General features: G+C 45.2%; 1 protein-coding gene across 1 annotated transcript in view; it reads right to left on the reverse strand.

Annotated features, from left to right (window-relative positions):
• Positions 1–8,715: 8,715 nt before the first annotated feature.
• The window catches only part of TMC2 (transmembrane channel like 2), a 50,274-nt gene continuing 33,569 nt past the window's right edge, over positions 8,716–25,420 (reverse strand). Inside the window, exons 14-19 of the mRNA XM_075993401.1 lie at positions 24,175–24,242; positions 23,203–23,442; positions 17,352–17,477; positions 12,779–12,857; positions 11,511–11,628; positions 8,716–8,912 (exon numbers count right to left, since the gene is read on the reverse strand). Of these exons, the coding sequence (XP_075849516.1) occupies positions 8,716–8,912; positions 11,511–11,628; positions 12,779–12,857; positions 17,352–17,477; positions 23,203–23,442; positions 24,175–24,242 (828 nt within the window). The remainder of the gene's footprint in view (positions 8,913–11,510; positions 11,629–12,778; positions 12,858–17,351; positions 17,478–23,202; positions 23,443–24,174; positions 24,243–25,420) is intronic.

The raw sequence follows: 25,420 nt of genomic DNA on the forward strand, positions 1-25,420 counted from the left end.
TCTGAGAGGCCGAGGCGAGGAGTTTGAGACCCCGTCTTTGTTAAAAAAATAAAAAATAGAAAAAATTAGCTGGGCATCGTGGCACGAGCCTGTAGTCCTAGCTACTCCTGAGGCTGAGGCAAGAGGATTGCTTGAGCCCACAAATTTGAATTTTCAGTAAGCTATAATGGCACCACTGCACTGTAGCCTGGGTGACAGAGTGAGACCTTGTCTAAAAAAAAAAAAAAAAAGTTTGCCGCATAGAGTAAAAGATTTGTAAAACTTGTCTCAGCTATATACATACATAGAAATACATGTGTACATATGGAAATCTATTTTCACATATGCATGCATATATGTAAGCCAAACACGTTTCTGTGTATTAGATCAGGATACAAAAAACCTGAGTCACTCAATAAGCCAAAGATAACCACAGTCATTCTTTGGATAAACTCGACTCCTCTGGTTACAGAGGAGCTGTAAGGAAGAGATGGCTGAAGAAAAGTGTACTAACTAGTGAGATACAAATGCGTGTGATCAGGTAGCAATTTGGTGTAGATACTAAAAGTTCCTTTGGTTTCCTTACTGCCATCCCTTCCCTAAAATATCTCCCCCTGATGCTTGTAATCCTGACCCCAGTGGGCATCTCTGCAGCATGTGATGTCATAGACCATCTCTTTCCCTTGGGCTGTTTGCTGGGTGCATTGCTCCTGGCTAGGTTCAAGTTTTCATCACCAAAGTAGACTTTTACAGAAACCTTTGGTTTCCCCTTCTTCAAGCCATCTTCCTCTCTGGTGGGAGCCAGAATGATCTTTTAAGGTAGAATATTCAATAACGTTCTATTTGTGAATGCTTATAGTGGCATGAAGTAATGGGAAGATTATAGGCATTGGTATCCCAGGATCACCTGTGGTAGCTAGTCACCAACAATGGCCACGGATGATCCATGCCTCCTGGTTTCAGGTCCTGTGTCCCACATTGAACTGAGCTGGGTTGGTGACTTGTTTTAGCCAATGGCATATGGCAGAAGTGATTCTGTGCCAGTCCCAGGCCTCAGCCTTTTACATTTTGGGAGCCTCAAGTTGCCTTGTAAGAAGTCCACCTACTCTGCTGGAGAGACCACATAGAGAGGGAGAGTCCCTGAGACTACACGAAGAGGGACAAAGGTCCAGCCTTCCAGTTGTCCTTGCCAAGATAGTGGGCAGGCTGGTGAAGTCATTTTGTTTCCAGCCCCTGCTACCATCTGACTGGTCATCACATGAGAGACCTGAAATGAGACTAGCAGAATCATCACCTGTGCCCTATCTACTCTTACTGTGAGAAATAATATATTGTGATTTTAAGCCACTAAACTTAGGGGTGACTTGGTAAGCAGCAGTAAATATGAATCAGAGTCTGCAAGCCTGGGTTCAAACCCCAGCTCTGCCAATACTTACAGTGTGATCTTAATCACCTCACCTTCCTGAGCTTTCATTTCTTCTGCAGAATGAAGATTAAAGATTTATTCATCCTTTCAGTAGACATTTATTGAAGATCTACTATAGGACAGGTGTGAATCGGTGTGGTACCTGGCATGTTGTGGAAGCTCAACAAATGTTAGTTCCTTTATCAATAAATAGCACAACATATCTTCCACTGCTCACAAAAAAAAAATAAATAAAAAAATAAAGAAAAAAAAAATAAATAGCACAACAATGTGTCATGTTACTGGCTCTCAGTTCAGTCCCAGCTCTCCCATCATTCCCATAGAATCTACTAACTCCTCATTTTTTATACCACCCACTTACTCAGATTCATTTCTATCACTTCAGCCATTTACTTACACGTGTAAACACATCATCTCTAAACACACTTTAGTTTCACATCTCATGTGTCTCATTTTGCAGCTTCCGATGGCAGTAGACAGTGCACCATCACCCTGATTTAATGTTGGAACCTGGACAATCCATGCAGTGTGTAAACTTGCTAATTATTGGTATCTCAGTTGTTACGGTTTAAACAATCTTGTTATGAGTCTTCTCTTCCTGGGCTCTTTTCAAAATGGTATTCTCTCAGCCTAGTTGCAGGGGATACGGGACAATGTCCTAGGTCTTGGTGCTCAGGTTCTAGTGCTGTGGGAGGCATTAATCCCGAGGTAATGTGGCTGTTTGGGGCTGGCCGCTAGGCCTGTGCACGCTGTCCTCTGAGATGTGCTGATCCCAGCCAGATGCTCAAATCTCCAAGCTTGGGGTCTCCTTATTCCCTTACTGCAGGCGTCTACTGGTTCCATGCCATTTGGCATGCATGTGTTCCCTCACTGAGGCATGCATGGTCTTTAGCATCGCCTGCCTGCCACATAATGAGGACCAGTTCATTACCAGAGGGTCTTTATTCTAGCACTTCTCCCATGAATGCTGTACTGGCTTTCCTGTGCTGTACTGATGATTGCACTGGGTCAAGCTTAGGACCTCTATAGCAGGGGTCTGCAAACTATGACCCTTGAGCCACATCTGGCCTATGGCTGGGCCCAAGAGCAAATAATTTTTACATTTTTTTTTTTTTTTTTTGAGACAGAGTCTCGCTTTGTTGTCCAGGCTAGAGTGAGTGCCGTGGCGTCAGCCTAGCTCACAGCAACCTCAAACTCCTGGGCTCGAGTGATCCTTCTGCCTCAGCCTCCCGAGTAGCTGGGACTACAGGCATGCGCCACCATGCCCGGCTAATTTTTTATATATATATATCAGTTGGCCAATTGATTTCTTCTATTTATAGTAGAGACGGGGTCTCGCTCTTGCTCAGGCTGGTTTTGAACTCCTGACCTTGAGCAATCCGCCCGCCTCGGCCTCCCAAGAGCTAGGATTACAGGCGTGAGCCACAGCGCCCGGCCAATTTTTACATTTTTAAAGAGTTGTTTATAGCCATCAAATTGGTAGTAACTGATCAACACTTAAGTGCACATATAGTAATAACATTCACTGGGTGTGGGGCAGATGGAAGGGGGAGGAAGGGAAGGGTATATGTACACACCTAATGGGTGCGGTGCACACCGTTTGGGGGATGGACACCCTTGAAACTCTGACTCCGGTGGGGCAAAGGCAATATACGTAACCAAACATTTGTACCCCCGTAATACGTTGAGATTAAAAAAAAAGTTGTTTTTAAAAAAGAATATATAACAGAGATTATGTGGCCCACAAAATCAAAAATATTTACTATCTGACCCTTTGCAGAAAAAGATTGCTGGTCCCTGTTCTCAAGGCAAGCAGCTTCATCTGTACCATGGTCGGAGGAGCAGGTACAAGGGAACAGACATAGTACTCGTGGAAGGGATACTTGCTAAAATTGAAAAGACGTGCAAATGACTCCTTAGCAAATTAGGCACAGATGAAAAGAGTATCAGTGAACTGGAAGATATTACCAAATAATTTATCTAGAATGCAATAGAAAGAGATAAGGAGGTAAAAGAAAGATTAGAAGACATAGAATGAGAGTCTAACATCTGGTTTTGTTTGTTTGTTTGTTTGTTTGTTTGTTTTTTTGAGACAGTCTCACTCTGTTGCCTAGGTGTCAGCCTAGCTCACAGCAACCTCAAACTCCTGGCCTCAAGCAATCCTCTTGCCTCAGCCTCCCAAGTAGCTGGGACTACAGGCATGTGTCACCATGCCTATCTAATTTTTTCTATATATTTTTAGTTGTCCAATTAATTTCTTTCTATTTTTAGTAGAGATGGGGTCTCGCTCTTGCTCAGGCTGGTTTCGAACTCCTGACCTTGAGCGATCCTCCCGCATCGGCCTCCCAGAGTGCTAGGATTACAGGCATGAATTACTGCGCCCGGCCTAACATCTGTTTTTTTTGTTTTTTTTTTTGAAACAGAGTCTCGCTTTGTTGCCCAGGCTAGAGTGAGTGCCGTGGCGTGGCGTCAGCCTAGCTCACGACAACCTCAAACTCCTGGGCTCAGGCGTGAGCCACCGCGCCCGGCCTCTAACATCTGTTTTTATTGGAGCCCTGGAAAGCAGGAAGGAAAAAGAGGAGGAACAATAATTGAAGAGATAATGGATGGATTTTCCCCAGAACTGATGAAAAGCATGACTCCAAAAGTGCAGCAATGTGTCCCAAGCAGGATAAATGAAAAGAAACCCACACTCACTTGTACCCATTATAATGAGACAGCAAAACATCAAAAAATCTGGAATCCAAAACACTCCTTGATCCAGGCATTTTAGATAAGGGATGCTGAATGTGTAATAACCCACGACCTCTGACTTCAGAGACGTTACACTCCTAGGAGGCTGAATATAATCAAGGTGATATGGAGGCTGAGCCAGAAGACAGTTTGGCCCAATGTTCCTGACGTAGACCTCAAGGCTAGATGGACTTCGTGGGATTTTATGTATTCATAGAAGGATGTGTAGGTCATTTAGAGATGCAGGATGGAAAGGGGGTGGAAGCAAAAGCCAGAAATGAGAAGAACCTGTTAGAGGTGTAAAATCCAATGTGATCACTAGTTGAACAAAAGACTGAAGGGTTTAGAATGTAAGATCTAGATACAAGGAGCCTTGAATGTAAGTTGGAATGAGTGGTTTGGGGCTGGTAAGGCTCTTTTCCATTTAAGCAGCATTTGGAGGCTAATTTGGTGGCGATGTGCAAGACAGATTGCCCAGAGGGTTCCAGCTACGAAAATGTCCTGCATGGCAGCAGGTCTGAGTGGGAGCTGTGGGTTCCCCAGGTTTGCTCCAAGTTCAAGCTTAAAGCCATGTTGCACCTGGGGCCTCTTTTTCCTGTTTAAACTATTTTCATCCATTGGAAAGGTTCATACACTATACCATCTGACATTTTTCATTTAGTCCAGCCTATGGCTAACTGTGTCACTTTGGTGTAAATCAAGCCAGAGTTTTTACTCTGGCAACGCTAACGGGGACCTGTGGAGATGGTATGTGCTACTTAAATTCCAGGGACTGGGGAGAACTTCAGGAAAGGAAACTGCATGAAACCACCACAAGATGGCGGCACTTCATTCGAGAGTGAGAAAATCACATTTGAAAGGGCTTCTAGCAATTCTTGGGCTATCTTCTCAAATGTGGAAAGAAACCCTGCAACATTCTTCAATAACAAGTTACATGTATGTGCAGCATTTCTTTACATAGACACAGAAGAGTGAAAAACATCTTGGGAAGGCCGATTAGCCCAGCGTCCCTTGTCTTTTTTGGACCCGAGGACCTGGCATTGTGTGAGGGCTGCCTTGTGGATGTAACTTCTCGGGGGAGACTTTTTCTCTCCACTTTCTGCCAAGGTCAAGAGAGATACATGTCTCTTTCAGCACGGGGGGGGGGGGTGTTACTTCTTATTGTCCGTGAACTTGGTGCCCCAGCTTTCAGTGTGGCTCTACAGAGCATATCTGAAGTGACTTTGCTGAGCGGAGGGTTACCAGCGTAGTAGTGGATGCTGTTGGCACCCTGCCCAGACCCTTGCTGGCTGCTGTGTCACCCCCACCCCCAGCTTCTGTACAGTCAGGAGGAGACCAGGTGTCCCCTTTGATCTTCTTCGCCTGAAGTGTGTTCCTACTTAGGTGATTCTGTGTACGATGGAAAAGGAAGTAAAAGTTGAGCACTTAGGTTATTGGACGTGACAGGATCTGCCTGCAAAAATAGCCTCCAATGGATACAATTCGGTATCTGCTTCATTTCCCTTTGGTGAGGAATGCCCAGACAAACTAGGGCAGTATCAGCAAGGCATCGGTTCCATTTCTAGCGATAAAGTGTTAAATAGACTTTCTAGTTCAAATCATTCTTTGGTGAGCTGAGGGAAGGCAGGAAGGAAGAAAAGAAGGGAGGGAATGTTTTGGTACCTGATGGCTGGTAGGCTGAATAGCGAAATTTTAAGATGGAATGAGCTGGAAGGTTAAACTCAAGAACACAGAGGTGATAGCAATCTTTTATCTGTTTCCTAACAATAGCAAGTTCCAGCTACAAAGCCACATCACATCAGCACCCTTCCTCTCTTACTGCTTCCTCTACCCATCTCCCTAGCTCACCAGAAGTTTCCTATTGCTTGAAGGCTTCAGCGGCCACCATCAACTAACTAATCCTCTGGTAGATTCCTCTCAAAAGAGCTTTAGTGTTTTCTTGATAGAGGTCTTGCAACTATTTGAATTAGAAAATTTTCCATTAAATTATGTCCACAAGTTCACTGGTAACCCTCCCTTCAAGAGGTGAAGCCCAATTCTTTTCCCCTTGGGTGTGAGCTAGACTTAGTGACCAAGATCTGTTGAGCAGAAAGTGGCAGAATCTATGATGTGACTTGTGAGACTAGGTCATAAAAGGCATTGTGGCTTTCTCCTTGTCCTCCCTCTTGGATCACTTGCTCTGGGGGAGACTAGCTGCCATGTTGTTAGGACACCCAAGCAGCTCTATGGAGAGGGCCACATGGAGAGTAACCAAGGTCTCTCGTCAATAGCTAGCAAGGAACCGAAGCTTCCTGCTAATAGCTGTGTGTGTGAGACATCTTGGGAGGTCTTTCAGCTCCAGTTAAGCCTTATAATGGTTGTAGCTGTGGCTGAGAATTGGACTGCAAAATCTGGAACCAGAACTGCCTAACTAAGCCACTCCCAAAGTCTTGACCCACAGAAACTATATAATAATAATAAATATTTATTGTTTTAAGCTGTTAAGTTTTGGGGATGATTTGTTATGCATCAGTAGACAACAAATACATTCTGTCATGTAAAATCAGGCTTCCTTAGAACAGGATGATTTGTTTGTGTTTGTGGTGGGCATTTAGGTGCATTAATAACTATCAGAGGCCTGACAATAATCACCAGGAGGCTGATAGCTCAGGCGGGCACCCTAGTCTTGATCTCCTCCCCAGGGCCTGGCATTATCCCCAGGCAGGTGGATGTGGAGGCCAGGCGTTGGCATGGTGGCCATCCTTGGGCCTTCCAGTCCTGATTGGTTGGGTTCAATTGCCAGGATTCCTGTGTTGAGGTCTGAGCTGGGTTAGCTTAGGGCCAGGGTGTTTCCTCCCTGGGGAAGGCATATGACACATGGGCAGTTTGGGATTTAGGGGTTGGACCTGGGTTCCATGGAGATGAGACATTGCAACATCTTCTTTACCCTTGGCCAGAGACAGACTACGGTGGAATAATTTATCTGGTTTCTCTTGATCATATGTCCCCATTCCCACTCCATCGCAGGCTGTGTGTGAAGTTTTGGTGCTGGATTGGGAAGGGGAAGGAATTGGGAGGGAATTTAAAAATCATTTGAATTGTGCAGCTTATGAAATCTCTGTAAAATCTCCATCTTTCCACCAGGACTTTGCCTGACTTCTAGGGTGTGGAGGATTCTCCTGGGAGCACCTGGGAAGCTGGTTGGGAGGTGGCTTTAACAGTAGGGGCAGCTGGCTGAGGTAGAGGACTCCCGTTGGAACACTCAGAGACATGGGGTGAAATGGTCCCTTGATCCTGATGCCACAGTGCTCACCTGGCTCTGGGTACACAGCATAGAGGAAAGAAAGGAGCTGACTGCAAGACACCTGGGGCTTTTGAAGAGCCTTGGACTCTGATTCTGCCTTGCTAAGCCATTTGCCCTGGGCAGCAAAGCCTTCTTAAAAGTCTGGTCTCCCTGGCTTATGTCCCCCTGGAGACATTCTGCATAGAACTATGATATGACACTATGTGGACATAGAATTACCAGGGACACACCTCTGTGTTGTACTTTTTGCAAAAAACCATCTTCAAGGTCCCTTATACAATATGCAGGATACCAAATTCCTTCTAGAATGTGATGCATGAGAGTTTTTCACTGGGTGCAGTGGCTCACACCTGTAATCTTACCCCTCTGGGAGGCTGAGGCAGGAGGTTTGCTTGAGGCCAGGACCAGCATGAGCAAGAGTGAGCCCCCATCTCTACAAAAAATAGAAAAATTAGCCGGACATGGTGGCGCATGCCTGTAGTCCCAGCTACTTGTAGGAGGTTGAGGCAGGAGGATTGCTTGAGCCCCGGAGTTTGAGGTTGCTGTGAGCTATGATGACGCCACTGCACTCCAGCCCCAGGTGACAGAGCGAACCTCCTCTGAAAAAGCAGGTTTCTGTCCTGAGCAATCTTTACGTTTCCTTGAATTAGATAAGAATTGTTCTGCTGAGTATTGACAAGGGAATGTTGTAAAAAAAAAAAAAAAAAAAAAGAACCGTGCTGCTCACTTGCCTTTGCCTGGCTGCTAGGAGGCTGTTTACTGGCATCAGCTCCCTCAGGCTGGGGTGTGCGGTGTCAGCCACCTTCCATCACTGGATGTTGGTTCATTTACCTTTATTTTCATTAACTCACTTCTTGGCTTTTTTATTTAAACCACCTTTGCATAGAGGTGATGTCGGAAATGTAGGTTGCTAATGGAGCCTGCAGAAACCTGTGTTCCAACATGTGATCCATGGAAATGGGCTGCGAGGCTGGCCACAGCCCTGTCTTCTCCCCTCGACGTCCGGAGCCAAGGGGAGCTACTGTGAGTGTGGGGTTCAGAGCTGCCTGGACCAAAATACCGGGAAGGGCAGTCAGTACAACTCTCCTAAAGGGCAGGTGAGCCATTGTCTTTGTCCTTTGGTAGGTGACAAGGGTACGAAGCTAAGCGATCGAAATCCCCACATTAAAGGAGAGGGGACAGAAAGTGCATGCATGTATGGAGAGAGAGGAAGAGAGAACACCAGTTTGGGTATGTGTGAAAAGGGGGCGTGTGGCACAAGGATCAGGACTGGGGCTCCCGTGAGCCCCAGCTGTCAGCAGGGAGGTTTCTGAGCCTTCCTTCCAGAGGCCGACCTACAAGCACGAGTCTGAGACCGGGGGTGGCTGGAACCTGGCCTGACTCCAGGAGGCTGAGATACAGTGAGGTGCTGGGAGGCAGGCAGCACGGTCCCAGAGCCCTGTGCCTTCTTGTCCGGGATCTGGCTTTGGCTGGCAGAGTGAGGCGTGGTCTCTGGGAAAACAAACCAAGACAAGAATGAGATGTGGGAGATTTTGCACAGGTTGAATTGGAGCTCTCCGGAGCCACGCTGCAGCATGTGCAGGTTTCAGTCCTATTTGATGATGTGAGCGGTGTCAGGTAGCCCTAGGGGGCCTGGGTGTGCCTTGGCCTAGCTTTTGCATAGACAGATCTGTCGGAGCAGTGTGGTCTGTTGGCGGGAGAACTGGATTTTGAACTGTGGCCTTAGGCTAGACTCTCTCATCCTGGTTTTTTGTAGAGCATAAAATTGGGACAGTAATAACAGCAGCTTTGCAGAGTGACTGCCAGGATCAAATACATGGTGGGAGGGAAGGGGCTGTACGAACTTTGCAATCAGACCCAGTTTCCAGCTCCTTTGCTTGTTTCCTCCCTGTCCCCTAACATGGGGACAATAACTGACTGCTCTTTACCAAACCCAGTTCCTCTTCTTTGGGACACAGCAATGGACTACATTTCCCTTGTGAGTGGGTGTGGCCTGCAATGCAGTTCCAGGCTTTGACAGGTACCACTTCCAGGTGTGCACCTGGGCCCTTCGCAGCGCACTAGCCTGCTGCAGGCAGAGCCAGGAGGGGAGCAGCCGGGGTCCCCACATCATCACTGTGACCATCGAGTGAAAACATCCAATTTGGAGTCTGTGTTGAGGGACAAGTAAACTTTTATTGTGTTTGAGCCACTAGCCATTTGGGGCCTGTTTGTTATAGCAGCTAGTATCATCATTCTAGCTAATACTTAAAAATATGAATAAATAAATAAATATGCAATTATTAAGAAATTGGAGCATATAAAAATATTCAAACTTCTAAACTATCAGTTATTTCTTGTGAATCTCATTCCACAAGAATACAAAATACTGTATACTGTCACTGTTTAATTTTAGAACAGAGATGATCCTTGGAAATGGGGTCACCTCAGAGATGGTCCCTTTCAACTTGACCTTTCCTCACTTCCAAGTTGGAGGCTGATCTGTGATCCCTTCCCATTTGAGGCTCTGGGACACTTTCTTAAGAATGTCTTATGCGGCCTTTTCTTCACCCTTTTATTCTAGAAATTCAAGGGCTTCCCTGTTTTAGAAAATACAAACTATAGTCATGCATTGCTTAGGGATGGGCATATATTCTGAGAAATGTGTCATTAAGTGATTTTGTCATTGTGCAAACATCATAGAATGTACTTACCCAAATGGTATAGCCTACTATACACCTAGGCTATATGGTCTAGCCTATGGCTCCTAGGCTGCAAACCTGTACAGCATGTTACTGTACTGAATATTTGGGGACTTGTAATGCAATGGTAAGTGTTTGTTTATTTAAACATAAAAAAGGAAAATTAATAATGCAGTATAAAAGACTAAAAAAATAGTACACCTGTATAGGGGATGCATGGAGCTTGCAGGACTGGAAGTTGCTCTGGGTGAGTCAGGGAGTGAGTGGTGAGTGAATGTGAAGGCCTAGGACATTATCATACACTACTGTAGACTTTATAAACCCTGTATGCTTCTGCCACATTAAATTCATAAAAAACATTTTTGTTTCTTCAGTAATAAATTGACTTTAGCTTACTGTGGCTTTTTTAGTTTATAAACTTCAAAGTTTTTATAATAGCTTTTTGACTCTTTTATACTAACAGTTGGCTTGAAGCACAAACACATTGCACAGCTGTACAAAATATTCATTCTATAAGCTTTTTTCTGTTTTTTACTTTTTTTTTTTTTTTACTTTTTAAACTTTTAATGAAAAACTAAGACACAAACACACACATTAGCCTAGGCCTACACAGGGTCAGGGTCATCAGTATCACTGTCTTCCACCTCCACATCTTGTCCCCCTGGAAGGTCTTCAGGGGCTATGACATGCACGGAGCTGTCATCTCCCATAATAACAGTGCTTTCTTCTGGAATACCTCCCGAAGGACCTGCCTAAGGCTTTGTTTTAGTTAACTATTTTTTTTAATGAATAGTTTTTATACTCTAAAATAACAATGAAAAGTATAGTATAGTAAACACATAAACCAGTAACACAGTCATTATCAAGTATTATGTACTGTGCATAATTGTATGTGCTAGACTTTTATATGACTGGCAACAGAGTGGGTTTGTTTACACAGCATTACCCCAAACACGTGTGTAATGTGTTGTGCTGTGATGTTATGACAGCTACAGCATCACTTGGCAACGGCAATTTTTCAGCTCCCTTTTAAGCTTATGGGGCCTTGGTTGTATATACAGTCCTCATTATATATATAGTCTTTGGTTGACCAAAATGTCATCAAGCAGCACATGACTGTACTACTACCAGCTAGTAAGCATTGGCTCATTCTCCGTGCCAGGAATTCTGTTAGGCACTTTACATGTGTGATGACATCTCATCTTCACCATCTCACGAGGTGGGCGCCGTGACTTATCCCTACGCTAACTTGCCTGACTTCGTACAGCTAACAAGTGCCAGAATTCTGATTTCAATCCCAGATCAGGCGGATCTCACAGTGTAAGCTCTTTACATCTTTCCATGTGGCCTTGTGAAAAACAATCATCATGAAAAAATAATTTACAAAACAACAACAACAACAATTTACCTTCCTTGGGGAGCTGGAGCTGGGTGGCATTTTTGGAGCTGCTTTTAGGTATATCCCCCGAATCGCTGGCTGTGGCTTTGCCTTTGACAGATTTATGGCTCTTCTCATCTTCACGGAGCTGCAGGAAAAAAATGAACTGTCAGTCCTGGCCAGGGAAAGGGGTGCCTGGGGCTCAGAGCCAGGATGCTGAGAGAGCAGGACTATGTTTTCAGTTCTCAGTAACAACCTTCAACTGCCTGTCACTGGGCTTCACATCTGATTGAGACTCAGATTTGCACAGCGTCTGACAGAACATCTGGCCATAGGACAGCCATCCTTTCTAGCCTCTCTTTCCACGATTTTCTATGTCTGGGCAGCAGCCCAGTGAGGTTAACAAAAGCAGGTGTGGATGGGGAACCAGTAGCAAGACAGATGAAGTTAGCTCTAGAAGGGGGACAGAGAAGCAAGGACAGGGCTTAGGGAGGGTCGAGGTCTGGCCTTCAGGGTGTGTCAGGAGAAATCGGTCAGAAGTGAGGGCCAGCTGGGATGTGCAGAGAGGTTTCCCGTGTGTGAAGGGGACTCAGGGCACCTCTTAGGCTAAGGAGCACAATCAATATGTCATCTTGACGGCAATATTTCTTTTAATATTTATACTATCAGTTTTAATCTATAGGAATTATTGCAAATTATTTCTCCTGTTCTTTTTTTTTTTTTTTTTTTTTTGAGACAGAGTCCCACTCTGTTACCTGGGCTAGAGTGCCGTGGCATCAATCTAACTCACAGCAACCTCAAACTCCTGGGCTCAAGCAATCCTTCTGCCTCAGTCTCCCGAGTAGCTGGGACTACAGGCATGCGCCACCATGCCAAGCTAGTTTTTCTTCTCTATATATTTTTAGTTGGCCAATTAATTTCTTTATATTTTTTAGTAGAGACAGGGTCTCGCTCTTGCTCAAGCTGGTTTTGAACTTCTGACCTTGAGCGATCCACCTGCCTCGGCCTCCCAGAGTGCTAGGATTACAGGCATGAGCCACCACACCTGGCCAATTTCTCCTGTTCTTTAGCAACCTCTCAAAATTCAAGTCATTACTGTTACATATCCCCAAACATCCTCATAATACAAATGCATGCTGTTGAATCTCACAAGGCCATTTTCTGTATTACAGATATTTGGCGACCTTGTTTAGAGGAAAGCCATTTAAATTACACAACTTGGCTCACAGAGCAAATTAGCAACAAACAAAAACATGACATCTTTTTACACTCCAGGATAAAACTCCAGACAGACTCACCGCTTGGATTTTCTTCTTCAGCTGGGCATTAGCTCGGGAGAGGCTTTTGGAAACTGAGTTCAGGTAGTAAATGGCCAGGCTGCAAGAGAAAAGCGTGTCTCCTATGGTCCTGTGGTATTGGCAAATGACAGGAGCTGGATGTCTTTCCCAGGGATCAAGGCTGGGTTCCTGGAATAGGTTCTGAGGCTTTGCCTTGGGGTGGGGGTAGGGGGTGTCCTACCATCCCTAAGTTCTAGTCTTAACATTGAGAGGGTCCGGATGGCCTTACCTCCTGTCTATTTTATTGCGTGTGGACATGACCCACACATCTCTAGCTCTCAGACTGCTCAGTAAAGTTTGGGTAAAGGAATTATCCCTCTTCTGGGAAATCTGAGGAGGCGGGGTAGTGGCAGGGCTTCTCGTCTGCAGAAGCAGCTGGTCGTATGTCCTGGGCACCTGCCCTGTGCCAGGCTCTGTGCCATGTGTACCTCCCCAGAATCTCATTGGCCTTGATGAAAACCCTGTGGAGCAGAGAATAGACTTCCACGTTTATACACCAGTATTCTGGGATTCAGAGATATTAAATAATTTGCCCAAGGTCATCTCACCCTTAGCACTCTTTGGAGCCTACATTTGAAGCCAAAGCTCTTTCCACAATCTTCAAGTCCTGAGACCGGAGAAGTAGAGGTATTAAGTGACCTACTCCAAGCTTGCCCTGGAGGTCCCCTGCCCAGCGTGCTCTGGCATGTCTAGCCCTGGCCTTATGGTTTCCAGAGTCTAGCCCCTGTGGGTCATTGGATGACTGGCTGTCCTTTGAGGCTGCAGCCCGGGCTTCACTCTCACAAGACCTAAGATCTGGAGCTATGACCTGGGCTGTACTACTTGGGAGGGGAGGAGACACAAAAGCCAGAGTGCCACCTGGATTGAGTGCTTGGCCAGCCTGTTGTCTGTGAGCTTTTTTAGGTCCATCCTTCTTAGTAACTTTTCTCCATGAATTTCAAGCCTTGGCTGCTCCAATAATCCTAGTACTCTGGGAAGCTGAGGCAGGAGGATCCTTTGAGATCAGGAGTTTGAGACCAGCCTGAGCAAGAGGGAGACTCCATCTCTACTAAAAATAGAAAAATTAGCCAGATGTGGTACTGCACACCTGTAGGTAGTCCCAGCTACTCTGGAGGCTGAGGTGGGAAGATTACTTGAACCCAGAAGGTGGAGGTTGCTTGGGTCTTTTATGGTTTCCCCCTGAGGGGTGAGCCATTCATAGCTCTAGAGCCTATAAGCTCTCTCCAGCCAGAGAAGAGGAACCACATGGCACTTGGGGCCAAGCGTGGGTCTGAGGCTGTCATGTGAGCCTCCTGGAGCAAGGACTCAAAGGACTGGGCTCGAGGGGAGGAGAGAAGGGAGGATCAATCTCTGTCTTGTGAGGCCCTTACTCTGGGCCAGGCCAGGTAACCCATTTTTAGGGAAGAACCAGAGGTCAGAGAGGTGGCTTGTCTTGCTCAAGATCATACCCACACACCCAGCAGATGGTAGATACAATGCTCGTGGGCAGCTGTGTCCCTCCTGAGGGTGTTTCCAAATTTAGCCTTTCTCTTTGCTGCCTGCAGGGTCAGGTTTGATGTCTGGGCTCCAGAATTTCCTCAGGAGGTCACAGGGCAGTCCAAGTTGTCACTGTTATGCCATCCTTTTCATGCCAGGACTAGCAGCGGAGGGTATTGGAAACCAAGGATGTAAAAGGACATGCAGGTGTTTGCTGCTGGCAGTGGCATGTTGAGGGCACAGAACAGACCTTCGAAAATGGGTACTACATGAATGGATGAACAAATGAAAGGACTCTGCATCCACTCTGGCTCCCTACAGGGCCCTGGAATCCCCGTGAGGCTGTATTTACTTCCAGGAAGCTACTGGAGGGTTGCTGAAGGAGAGACAGCCTTGCAGTGTGGAGCCCAGTTTCCCTCCAGTCTGGCGGCCCTGGAGCAGCAGCCAGGAAACTGGCCACAGGTTTGGGGTAGGCTGGCACCATCAGACTGTCCTGGAGATGAAGGGAGCCCTGATGAAGCCATTTCTTGAAATACTCTTTGGAAATTTCAACCCATTACTAGGCAGAGACAAAGAGACATAGCTAAGGAATAAAAAGGTGATGCTCAAAAAGGGAGAGTTTTAATTAAATCTTTACAGCGTATCCAAGACTAAAGTTCAATCCAAGATGTCAGCAAAAATGGCAGAGTAAGAACCTCTGAAAATTCTCACTTCCATAAAAGTGGGAATACCAGCAAAAAATTGGCAGAATCAGGGCCAGGCATAGTGGCTCACACCTATAATCCTAGCACTTTTGGAGACTGAGGCAGGATTGATTGAGGCTAGGAGTTTGAGACCAGCTTAGGCAACATAGCAAGATCACATTTCTACAAAAAGTAAAAAAAAAAAAAAAAAAAAAAAAAATTAGGCTGATCTGGTAGTGTGCACCTGTAGCCCTAGCTATTTCAGAGGATGAGACAGGAGGATCACCTGAGCCCAGGGGTTTGAGGCTGTAGTGAGCTTTTATGTTATATGATTGCACCACTGCACTCTAGCCTGGGTGACAGAGCAAGACTCTACCTCTTTAAAGAAAATTGGCAGAATCAACTTTTTCAGAACTCTGAAAATTAACCAAAAGTTTGCAGCAAATCCGGGGAGTATCTTTTCAAGGAAAACAGCTGAATCTCAGTAAAAACAATAAGATTTGCAGCATTCAAGTTGCCTTATTCCCACAGTAGGTTTGAAAACCAACAGTCCCAAATCATAATGAAAATCAGTAGCCTGGCAAGGCACTGGAGGTAGAATGGTGTTGGAGTGTCTTCATATCCTCATTTCCAGAGAATTGTCATTACTTGATTAATCCAGTGGTTTCCTGGAAGACATCACTCACTAGGCTGTCTTTATTTGAGCTGTCTCAGAGCTCAACCAGTGTGAATAGCCTTTTCTCTGAGATTGTTTGTCAGAAGCAATCAAAGGCAATTGTTGAACATTATAGCTGTGTGAAGAGTTGGATAATAGTTGGGGCAAACAATAAGCTAACCAAAAAGCTTTTAAAGAGAATTGAAGAATGAGATTTTTTTTTTTTTGAGACAGAGTCTCACTTTGTTGCCCAGGCTAGAGTGAGTGCCGTGGCGTCAGCCTGGCTCACAGCAACCTCAATCTCCGGGGCTCAGCGATCCTACTGCCTCAGCCTCCCGAGTAGCTGGGACTACAGGCATGTGCCACCATGCCTGGCTAATTTTTTTGTATATATACTTTTAGTTGGTCAATTAATTTATTTCTATTTTTGGTAGAGATGGGGTCTCGCTCAGGCTGGTTTCGAACTCCTGACCTTGAGCAATCTGCCCGCCTCGGCCTCCCAGAGTGCTAGGATTACAGGCGTGAGCCACCACGCCCAGCCTAGAATGAGATGTTGAATGGGGGCTTTCAAAATATTCCTGGGAGGCTGGGCACAGTGGCTCATGCCTGTAATCATAGCACTCTGAGAGGCTGAGGCGGGAGGATCCTTTGAGATCAGGAGTTTAAGACCAGCCTGAGCAAGAGTGAGACCCCATCTCTACTGAAAAATTATCCAGGCATGGTGCTGCACACCTGTAGTCCCAGCTACTCTGGAGGCTGAGGTGGGAGGATTGCTTGAACTCAGAAGGTAGAGGTTGCATTGAGCTGGGCTGACTTCATGGCACTCTAGCCAGGGGTACAGAGCAATACTCTGTCTCAAAAACAAAACAAAAAACAAAAACAACTAAAAACAAACATATAGACAAACAACAACAAAAACACCCAAATGTCCCTGAGAATCTAGAAGAAGACCACGTGTCTGATGTGCAAGGCTGTGTGCATGCCCAGGACTATACACATAGCCAAAAAAGACCTGAGAAAGCCCTAAGCTCTCACCTCTGGCTGACTCTGAGTCTTTAAACAAGCAGGAAATAAATGCTAAGGTAGAGTTGTAAACTGCCTGGTTGAGTATTGAAAGCATACCCCAATACATACACAGAGCCCCCTGGCAAATACTGGGAGACTTACTAGTTCCAGGCATATAAGCAAATCTCTGTCTGGTCATTAGCTGACCTCTAAGGTAACTGAACACAGACATCAGTGGAAACACAAAGCAAAGAATACAGACTTTACATAGTTCAGAAAAGTCACTAAACAAGCAACAATAACGATTACAACAATTACAACAAACAGCAACAACAATAAACCCTGGGAGGGGAGGAGAATCTGATCTCCCCCCAGAGCCATTTTACCTGTGCATGCAACTGGCCAAAATTGCCAGGGAATTAACCAATTCCAGTGGCCCCCAGTGACTGATAGGGGCTGGTCCACAAATGCCCTAGGTCTTTCACCCTTAGGGAGGGTTAACTCTGAGGCACACTATCCCCAAAGTCCCCATAGTGATAATCATGCAATTTCCTTTCCCTTCCCTCTCAAGTCCTTACCTGGTCCCCGATACACTATTTGAATCCTCATCATGGAGTCTATCTACTTCTGGGGAGTCCAGACTAAGAGGCAAGAAAGAAGACCTGCTAGGGAAGTCTCAAGTGCAAGGTAGAGCCATGGGCTGTGGCTGACTTACAACATCAGCAGGATGGCTGGAATGATCAGGCCTGGATTGGCGAGGAAAGCAAAGATCTTGCCCAGGAAGGTTGGGAAATCGTTTTCAATGGTCTCTTGGAGGACATCATACATTCTGTATTTCCCACTGGAAAAAGGAGAAGGCACATGATACCATGCTGCAAAGCTCATATGGCATACACAACTGTGTCCATGTCCACACAGGTCCAGAGCTGCCACTTGCCACTGGTTGCCTAGAAGAACCAGAGGTCTCCTCCAAATAAACTGCAAGAAAAAATGCCCCACGAGTGGCTGGCACTTTGGCTAGGGCTCATGGCTGGGTCAGCACACTGGCTCACCAGCCTCGCATCCTGGGTAAACTACAACCTCTTGAACTACAGTGGTCTTCGTGTCTGACATGTTTCTCAGAAAAAAAAAGTTTTCTCATATATTCTAATGGGAGAAAATTTCTGTGCTGTAGCTACAAGACCAACATGGGCCCTTGGCATGGAAACCATTCTCTAGAGGCTGACATGATGGGCAACTTCATGATGTCTCTCAAAATACCTACAATTAGTCTTTAGATTATAATTCTAGACAACTGGATCACCTAGCCCAGGCTCCTGGCCAGTTCACAACAGTGATTTTGATTTTCTTCAAATACCTATGAACTATTATGCAGTCTGACTTCTACAAATATCTGCCCAGACACTCCTGGGCTGGCTCTTTCTTGGTAATTTTGGTGCCAAGATGTGGACAATGGGGTTTGAAGACCTGGTTTAAATCTTTACTCCCCCATTTATTACTGTGAGACACCAAAGACAATTGTTCTCTTCTGACTATATTCATGCCTTAGTTCTTCCCACTGGAGCTGTCCCATCCAAGATGGCTATTAAAAATATAATAAAAATTCTATAACTTGTTTGACTTGACTCCCCCCCCAAAAAAACCCCAAAATATATAATAAAAATTAAATGAAATAAAATTAAAAATTCAGTTTCTTAGTTACACATTTCAAGTGCTCAATAGTCATGTGACTAGTAGTTACTATGTTAGAAATGCAGATGTGGAATGTTTTCATCATTACAGTAAGTTGTATTAGTCCATATCTGCAGAGGTTCAATATCTTTGGGCAAGATACTGAAAATTTCTCAGCCCTAGTTTTCTCCTCTGTATAATATAGTTATAATAATGACATAGTAGAGGCCAGGCTCAGTGGCTCACGCCTGTAATCCTAGAACTCTGGAAAACTGAGGCGGAGCATTGCTTGAGCTTAGGAGTTCGAGACCAGCCTGAGCAAGAGCAAGACACCATCTCTATTAAAAATAGAAAAATTAGGTCGGGCGCGGTGGCTCACGCTTGTAATCCTAGCACTCTGGGAGGCCGAGGAGGGTGGATTGCTCGAGGTCAGGAGTTCGAAACCAGCCTGAGCAAGAGCGAGACCCTGACTCTACTATAAATAGAAAGAAATTAATTGGCCAACTAATACATATAGAAAAAATCAGCCGGGCATGGTGGCACATGCCTATAGTCCCAGCTACTTGGGAGGCTGAGGCAGCAGGATCGCTTGAGCCCAGGAGTTTGAGGTTGCTGTGAGCTAGGCTGACGCCAAGGCACTCACTCTAGCCTGGGCAACAGAGTGAGACTCTGTCTCAAAAAAAAAAAAAGAAAAATTAGCTGGTCGTCATGGTGTGTGCCTGTATTCCCAGCTACTTGGGAGTCTGAGGCAAGAGGATTGCTTGAGCCCAGGAGTTTGATGTTGCAGTGAGCTATGATGACACTTCACTTTACCCAGGGTGACAGAATGAGACTGTCTCAAAAAAAAAAAAAATTAGAATATGGTAAGTATAACAATAGTACTTGCCTCAGGAGATTGTTTAGAGGACATAGATGTGAATTTGCATAAAACATTGCATATGGTGCTGTCAGGTTATAAGTGCTCACCAAAATGCCGCAGCTAGCAGCCTCATTTTTCTCTCGTGTAAAGTACAGATGAGGGGTTGGCAGAAAATGGCCCATGGACAAATTCATCTGGCCACCTGTTTTTATATGGCCTGAAAGCTAAGAATTGTTTTTATATTTTTAAGTGGTTGAAAAATTTTTAAAAGAAAAATACTATTTTGTGACACGTAAAAATTAAAGTAAGAAATTCCGATTTTAGTGTCTTGTGGGGATTGCTTGATCCCAGGAGTTTGAGGTTGCTGTGAGCTAGGCTGATGCCACGGCACTCTGGCCTGAGCAACAGAGCAAGACTCTATGTCTCAAAAAAAATATTTTAGTGTCTGTAAATAAAGTTTTAATGGAACACAGCCATGCTCATTCATTTTTTGTGCTATCATGGCAGAGAAGAGCAGTTGTGTAAGAAACCATTTGTGGCCATCTCGTTGCTGAGAACTGTTGCCCAACACACCACGAATTGCAATGATGCGGTTATAACATGACAGCATTTCAAGTGCCATGCTTATCATTGTATGATGGTCTTTAACTTGTTATTATTTTTTATTACCAGTGCATACCCACTGTGTAAAAATAAGAGAAGGAAAGTGGACTTCAAATGTTATGCTTTCATGTAACAGTTGAGTGTAGATGGTGTATGGTCCATGTCCATAAGTTTGTTCTGTGGGTTGGTGTATGTACTTTACTATGGACCAGCACACTCCTCTAAGTACTTTACAAATAACAATACATCAAATTGTCATAACAACCTTATAAGGTGGACACTACCATTATTTCCATTTTATAGGCAGTAAACCTGGGGTGCAGAAAGCTAAGTAATTTGCTCAAGATCACCCAGCTGGCAAATGACAGAGCTGGCTCTAGAATCTATTCTCTAAATCAGGGGGTTGACAATTTTTTTTTTTTTTTGAAAAGGGCCAAATATAGATTTTAGGCTTTGGGGGCCAGATGGTCTCTGCTACATCTACTCAATTCTGTTGTTATAGCGAGAAAGCAGCCATAGACTCTATGTAAGCAAATGAGCATGGCTGAGTTCCAAAAAAACTTTATGTACAAATGGGCAGTGGTCCGGATTTGGTCCATGAACTACAGTTTACCAACCCCAGCCCCTTTTAAACCATATGCTATGCAATGCTGCCCCCTCCTTCACTTAGGTGGCCTGACTGGCCCCTGTTGTCATTTGATCTGGTTCAAACCCTGAGTCCCTTCCTTACAACTGAATTTTTGTGAGGTAATGGGTCTAGTTTGAGCATTGACCATAAACCAGGTGTTCTGTTCTAGGGAGAGGGAGAGGGAGATAGAGAGGGAGGAGGGGGGGAGAGGGAGGAGGAGAGGAAGGGGGAGAGGAAGGGGAGGGGGAGGGAGAAAGGTAGCAAAAACCAGTCCCTTATGGACCTTATGTCCTGGTGGGGGAGACAGACAATAAACAAGATAAATAAGCAAAAGGTGCGGCATGTTCAAGGATGCTAAGGAGATATAATAAGCAGAAATGATGCAAACGTGTGTGTGCATGTGTGTGTGACATTTTAGTTTGGGTATCCAGGAAAGGTCTCATTGAGAAGATGACCCTTTGAGTAAATACCTAAAGCAAATGAGAGAACAGCCGTGAAATGTCTGAGGGGTGAACATTCCTGCTGTTGGTGGGTTTGGTCAGAGCAGTGAAAGGAGGGAGTAGGCAGCCATGTTTCCTTCTGAGTTCCGTTTTCAGGTCCCTTCCCCTTCGATCTGGGTGTAGGTTGTCAGGGCCTCTCAGCTGAATCAAAGCTGGGGCAGGTGGGGAGGGGCAGGTGGGGAGGGCCAGGCATGGCATAGGCCTACTTGCTGACCTCCTACCTGGGGACAGGTGGGCAGCCTGAAAAAGGGGCACTGGCATTTGCACCCAGGACCCAGCCCTCCAAACCTTGCTTGTGAAGAAGCCGACAGAGGCTCCTTCCTGTGGTTCTCCCTCCAGCCTGGTGTCTCAGGCCTTCTACACTCCGGCATGTTCTTTCCACTCCAGATTGACCCCTGCTCCTTGAGTGGCCCGCTGTTGCCAGATCACGCTCTGCTGGAACGCTCCTGCTCACATGTCCTCTGGGCTCCATGAACCACAGGCCTCTATCTAGGTGAGTCCCTTATAAACTCAGAAGTCCCAGATCAGCATTTCCCAGCGTGTGTTTCTCCACCCTGGTAGGCAGGGCCAGGACTAGAGTGAGGAGTGGGAGGCCCAGGGTGCACAATTTAAGGTGATTGCTCTCAGGGTTGCACATGTGAAGTGCAGGGGCTCTCTTGCTGGCCTCGCCCCACCTGAGCTCTGGATGAGTGTCACCTGCAGAAAGGGTTCCGTGGTCAGTAAGGATGAAAGCACCAGCTTACGTATGTTATCTCCTGCATGGCTCTTTAGAGCCTTTTATAAAGGAGCGTGCGTCAAACATTTCTGTGTGAGAAGATGGCCATTGCAAACTGCTTTAACCACAGAATCTGCAGAATATCCTCCACTACTCATCCTATGGTAGGTAATCCCGGGCAGCTGTCCAATATGGTAGCCATTAGCCACGTGTGGTTATTTAAATTAAAATTAATTAAAATTAAGAATGAGGCCGGGCACGGTGGCTCACACCTGTAATCCTAGCTCTCTGGGAGGCCGAGGCGGGCGGATTGCTCAAGTTCAGGAGTTCGAAACCAGCCTGAGCAAGAGCAAGACCCCATCTCTACTATAAATGGAAAGAAATTAATTGGCCAACTAAAAATATATACAAAAAATTAGCCGGGCATGGTGGCGCATGCCTGTAGTCCCAGCTACTTGGGAGGCTGAGGCAGGAGGATTGCTCGAGCCCAGGAGTTTGAGGTTGCTGAGAGCTAGGCTGACGCCACTGCACTCACTCTAGCCTGGGCAACAAAGCAAGACTCTGTCTCAAAAAAAAAAAAAAAAAAAAAGAATGAAATTCTGTCACTTGCACCAACATGGATAGAACTGGAGGTCATTATGTAAAGTGAAATAACCAGGCGCGAAAAGACAATTATCACATGTTCTCATTCATATGTGGAAGCTAAAAGAGTGGATCTCATGGAGGTAGAGGGTAGAATGGTGATTACCAGAGGCTGAGAAGGGCAGGTAGGAGGGGGTGGAAGGGAGGCTGGATAACAGGTACAAAATATAGCTAGATATAGGAATAAGTTCTAGCGTGCGATAGCACAGTAGGGAGACTATAGTTAACAATAATTCATTGTGTATTTCAAAATAGCTAGAAGAATCAGAATATTCCGAACACAAAGAAAAGATAAATATCTGAGGCTGTGAATATCCAAATGACCCTGATTTGATCATTACACTTTGCAAACACGTATCAGACACGTGCTTCCAAATATGTACAGCTATTATATATCAATTAAAGTTAATAAAATTAGTGGCTCAGGCCTGTAATTCTAGCACTCTGGGAGGCCAAGGCGGGAGGATTGCTTGAGGTCAGGAGTTCGAAACCAGCCTGAGCGAGACCCTGTCTCTACTATAAATAGAAAGAAATTAATTGACCATCTAAAAATATATATAGAAAAAAATTAGCCGGGCATGGTGGCACATGCCTGTATTCCCAGCTACTTGGGAGGCTGAGGCAGTAGGATTGCTTGAGCCCAGGAGTTTGAGGTTGCTGTGAGCTAGGCTGATGCCACGGCACTCACTCTAGCCTGGGCAACAAAGCGAGACTCTGTCTCAAAAAAAAAAAAAAATTAACAAAATTAGAAATTCATTTTCTTAGTTCCTCATTCCACATGCTCAACAACCACCCATGGCTGGTGGCCGCCATATTGTACAGCACAGACATAGAACATTTCCATCCTTGCAGGAGACTCTGCTGAACAGCATGGATGATGTGCTAAAGCTCCACGGCCTTTCAGAGGCTGCCATGAACCAGGCCCTGGGAGCATCCGAGACCCTGCACCTGAACGGCCCGCAGTCAAAGGAGGGCGGGAGGGACATGATGGTGTAGGCCACGGGCAGCAGGCTGAGGAAGAGCACAAGCAGCAGGAGGCCCATGTAGAAGCTGTTGGATCGGGAGGCCTTGAACACGCGCTCGTGGGGAACGTTGCTGCTCATCACCGCCCAGCACTGGAAGTACATGGAGGTCAGCAGGCGCAGCACGTTAATGCCCACCAGCCCCGGGGCATAGAAGGAGCCCATCCTGGAAGGGCAGAAACCGGACATCTGGTTGGCCTGACAGCAGGGAAGGCAGGAAAGGAGGATAGAGGGAAATGGGATTGATGGCTTAGGGGCACGAGGCCAAGCTGCTTTCCCGCCAGGTCCCAAGGGAAGGGGCCTCCCATTTAATCAGAATATCCATCAGCAAGCCATAGTCATCCTACTGCCCTGGGCTCTGGCCAAGGTTTTACCACCGCCTTGCCCCAGGGCATCTAGAAAATTATATGGCGTTCTGCCTGTTTCTCCATGGTCTACATAAAACAGCTTTGTTTTATCAAAGTCCTTTAATTAAGAGAATTGAACAGTGGCTTGCAGTGAGCCTTTGGCAACTCAAAAGTCTTTGGCTGAAGTCATGCAGCCTCCTCTAAGCCCCTTTTCAGAGGAGGGAGTTCGTTAGTTCATTTACCTTCTTCCTTCTCTCTTGCCTGCTTTTCTCCCTCCTCCTCTTTCCTTTTCTGTTTCCTTTTATTCTTTCTTCCTTCTTTCCTCTTTCTTCCCTCCTCTCCCCTCTTCCTTCTTTTTTTCTCCTTCCCCCCCTACTTCCATGATAGCACATGAGTGGGCCAGGAACTGTCCTGGTTCCCATCTGGTCCTGGGACCAGAGAGGCAAGATGATCTGTCCAGCCTCTTCCCAGCTATTTGTGAGCCAAAGCCTGGGAATCCAGTTTTTTGACTCTTCAAATCAGGTGGTCCCCAGATGAAATGGATAACTTACCAGATCATTCCTTGGTTGAAGATCAAACCGAGCACATTTCCACTAATATCAAACTCAGCGTATGAAGGCTGGTGGGGGGTGGCAAGAGAGAAGGAGAGAGGAGCGTGTTAGGTGGTGTTGGACCAACCTCACTTACCGGCCAACTGGCCAAGCCAAGGCCACTCATCCCAAAGGGCCTGCTCTAGTAATTGGAGAGGAGTCTTAGATTCAGGGTTTGTTTTTTTTAACATGTTTTCAACTTTTTAAGAAAAGTTTTGAAGTTCTCAAAGCTGGAACTTTTTTCAATGTCTTTTTCTTTTTCCTTTTTTTTTTTTTTTTTTTTTGAGACAGGGTCTTGCTCTGTTGCCCTGGGTAGAGAGAGTGCAGAGGTGTCATCATAGCTCACTGCAGCCTCAAACTCCTGGGCTCAAGTGATCCTCCTGCCTCAGCTTCCTGAGTAGCTGGGACTACAGGTACACAGCACCATGCCTGGCTAATTTTTTATATTTTTTATAGATATGGGGTCTAATTCTTGCTCAGGCTAGTTTCGAACTCCTGACCTCAAGTAATTCTCCAGCCTCAGCGTCCTAGAGTGCTAGGATTATACGCATGAGCCTTCATGCTCGGCCTCAATGTCTTTTTCAATTAAAAAAAGTGAGAATTTCTACTTTTTAGGGCCTGCAGGCTGACAGTGTGTTCTTGAGAAGACCCTGGTTCCTAAGAGAACATTTTATCAATATTTTAATCAGAAATATACCTTGAAATTATAATCAAGGAGTAACTCCTAATAAATAATGAAATACAAATAATTAAATAAGGAGTCAAATGAAAGTTTAAAAACAAACAAGAAAGTCCAGACATAAAAGTTATATAAAATCTATAGTCCCCCCATATTTTTATATAACTTATATTTTTATATAATCCTTTAGTTTCCTACTGGTTTGAAAGGCCCCCTTTGTCATAAACTAAATTTCCATATAGATTATATCTATTTCTGGACTTTCTATTCTGCTCCATTGACTTGTTTGTCTGATCTCTAGTACCAGTTTTAGTTATTATAGCTTCATAATATGTTTTAATATAAATATAACTCTTTTTTAAAAAAGATAAACTTTAGTATTATTTTGGGATTTTATTGAACTTATACATTAATTTGAGGAAAATGGCATCTTAGCAATATTGTATCTTTTTTTTTTTTTATCAAAGATGTCCTTTCATCCTTTTTGAGAACAAAGTTCTTTCATCCTGGTTCTCAGACAAGATTGTG

The sequence above is a fragment of the Microcebus murinus genome, chromosome 16, assembly GCF_040939455.1.
Source record: "Microcebus murinus isolate Inina chromosome 16, M.murinus_Inina_mat1.0, whole genome shotgun sequence".
Lineage (NCBI taxonomy): Eukaryota > Metazoa > Chordata > Mammalia > Primates > Cheirogaleidae > Microcebus > Microcebus murinus.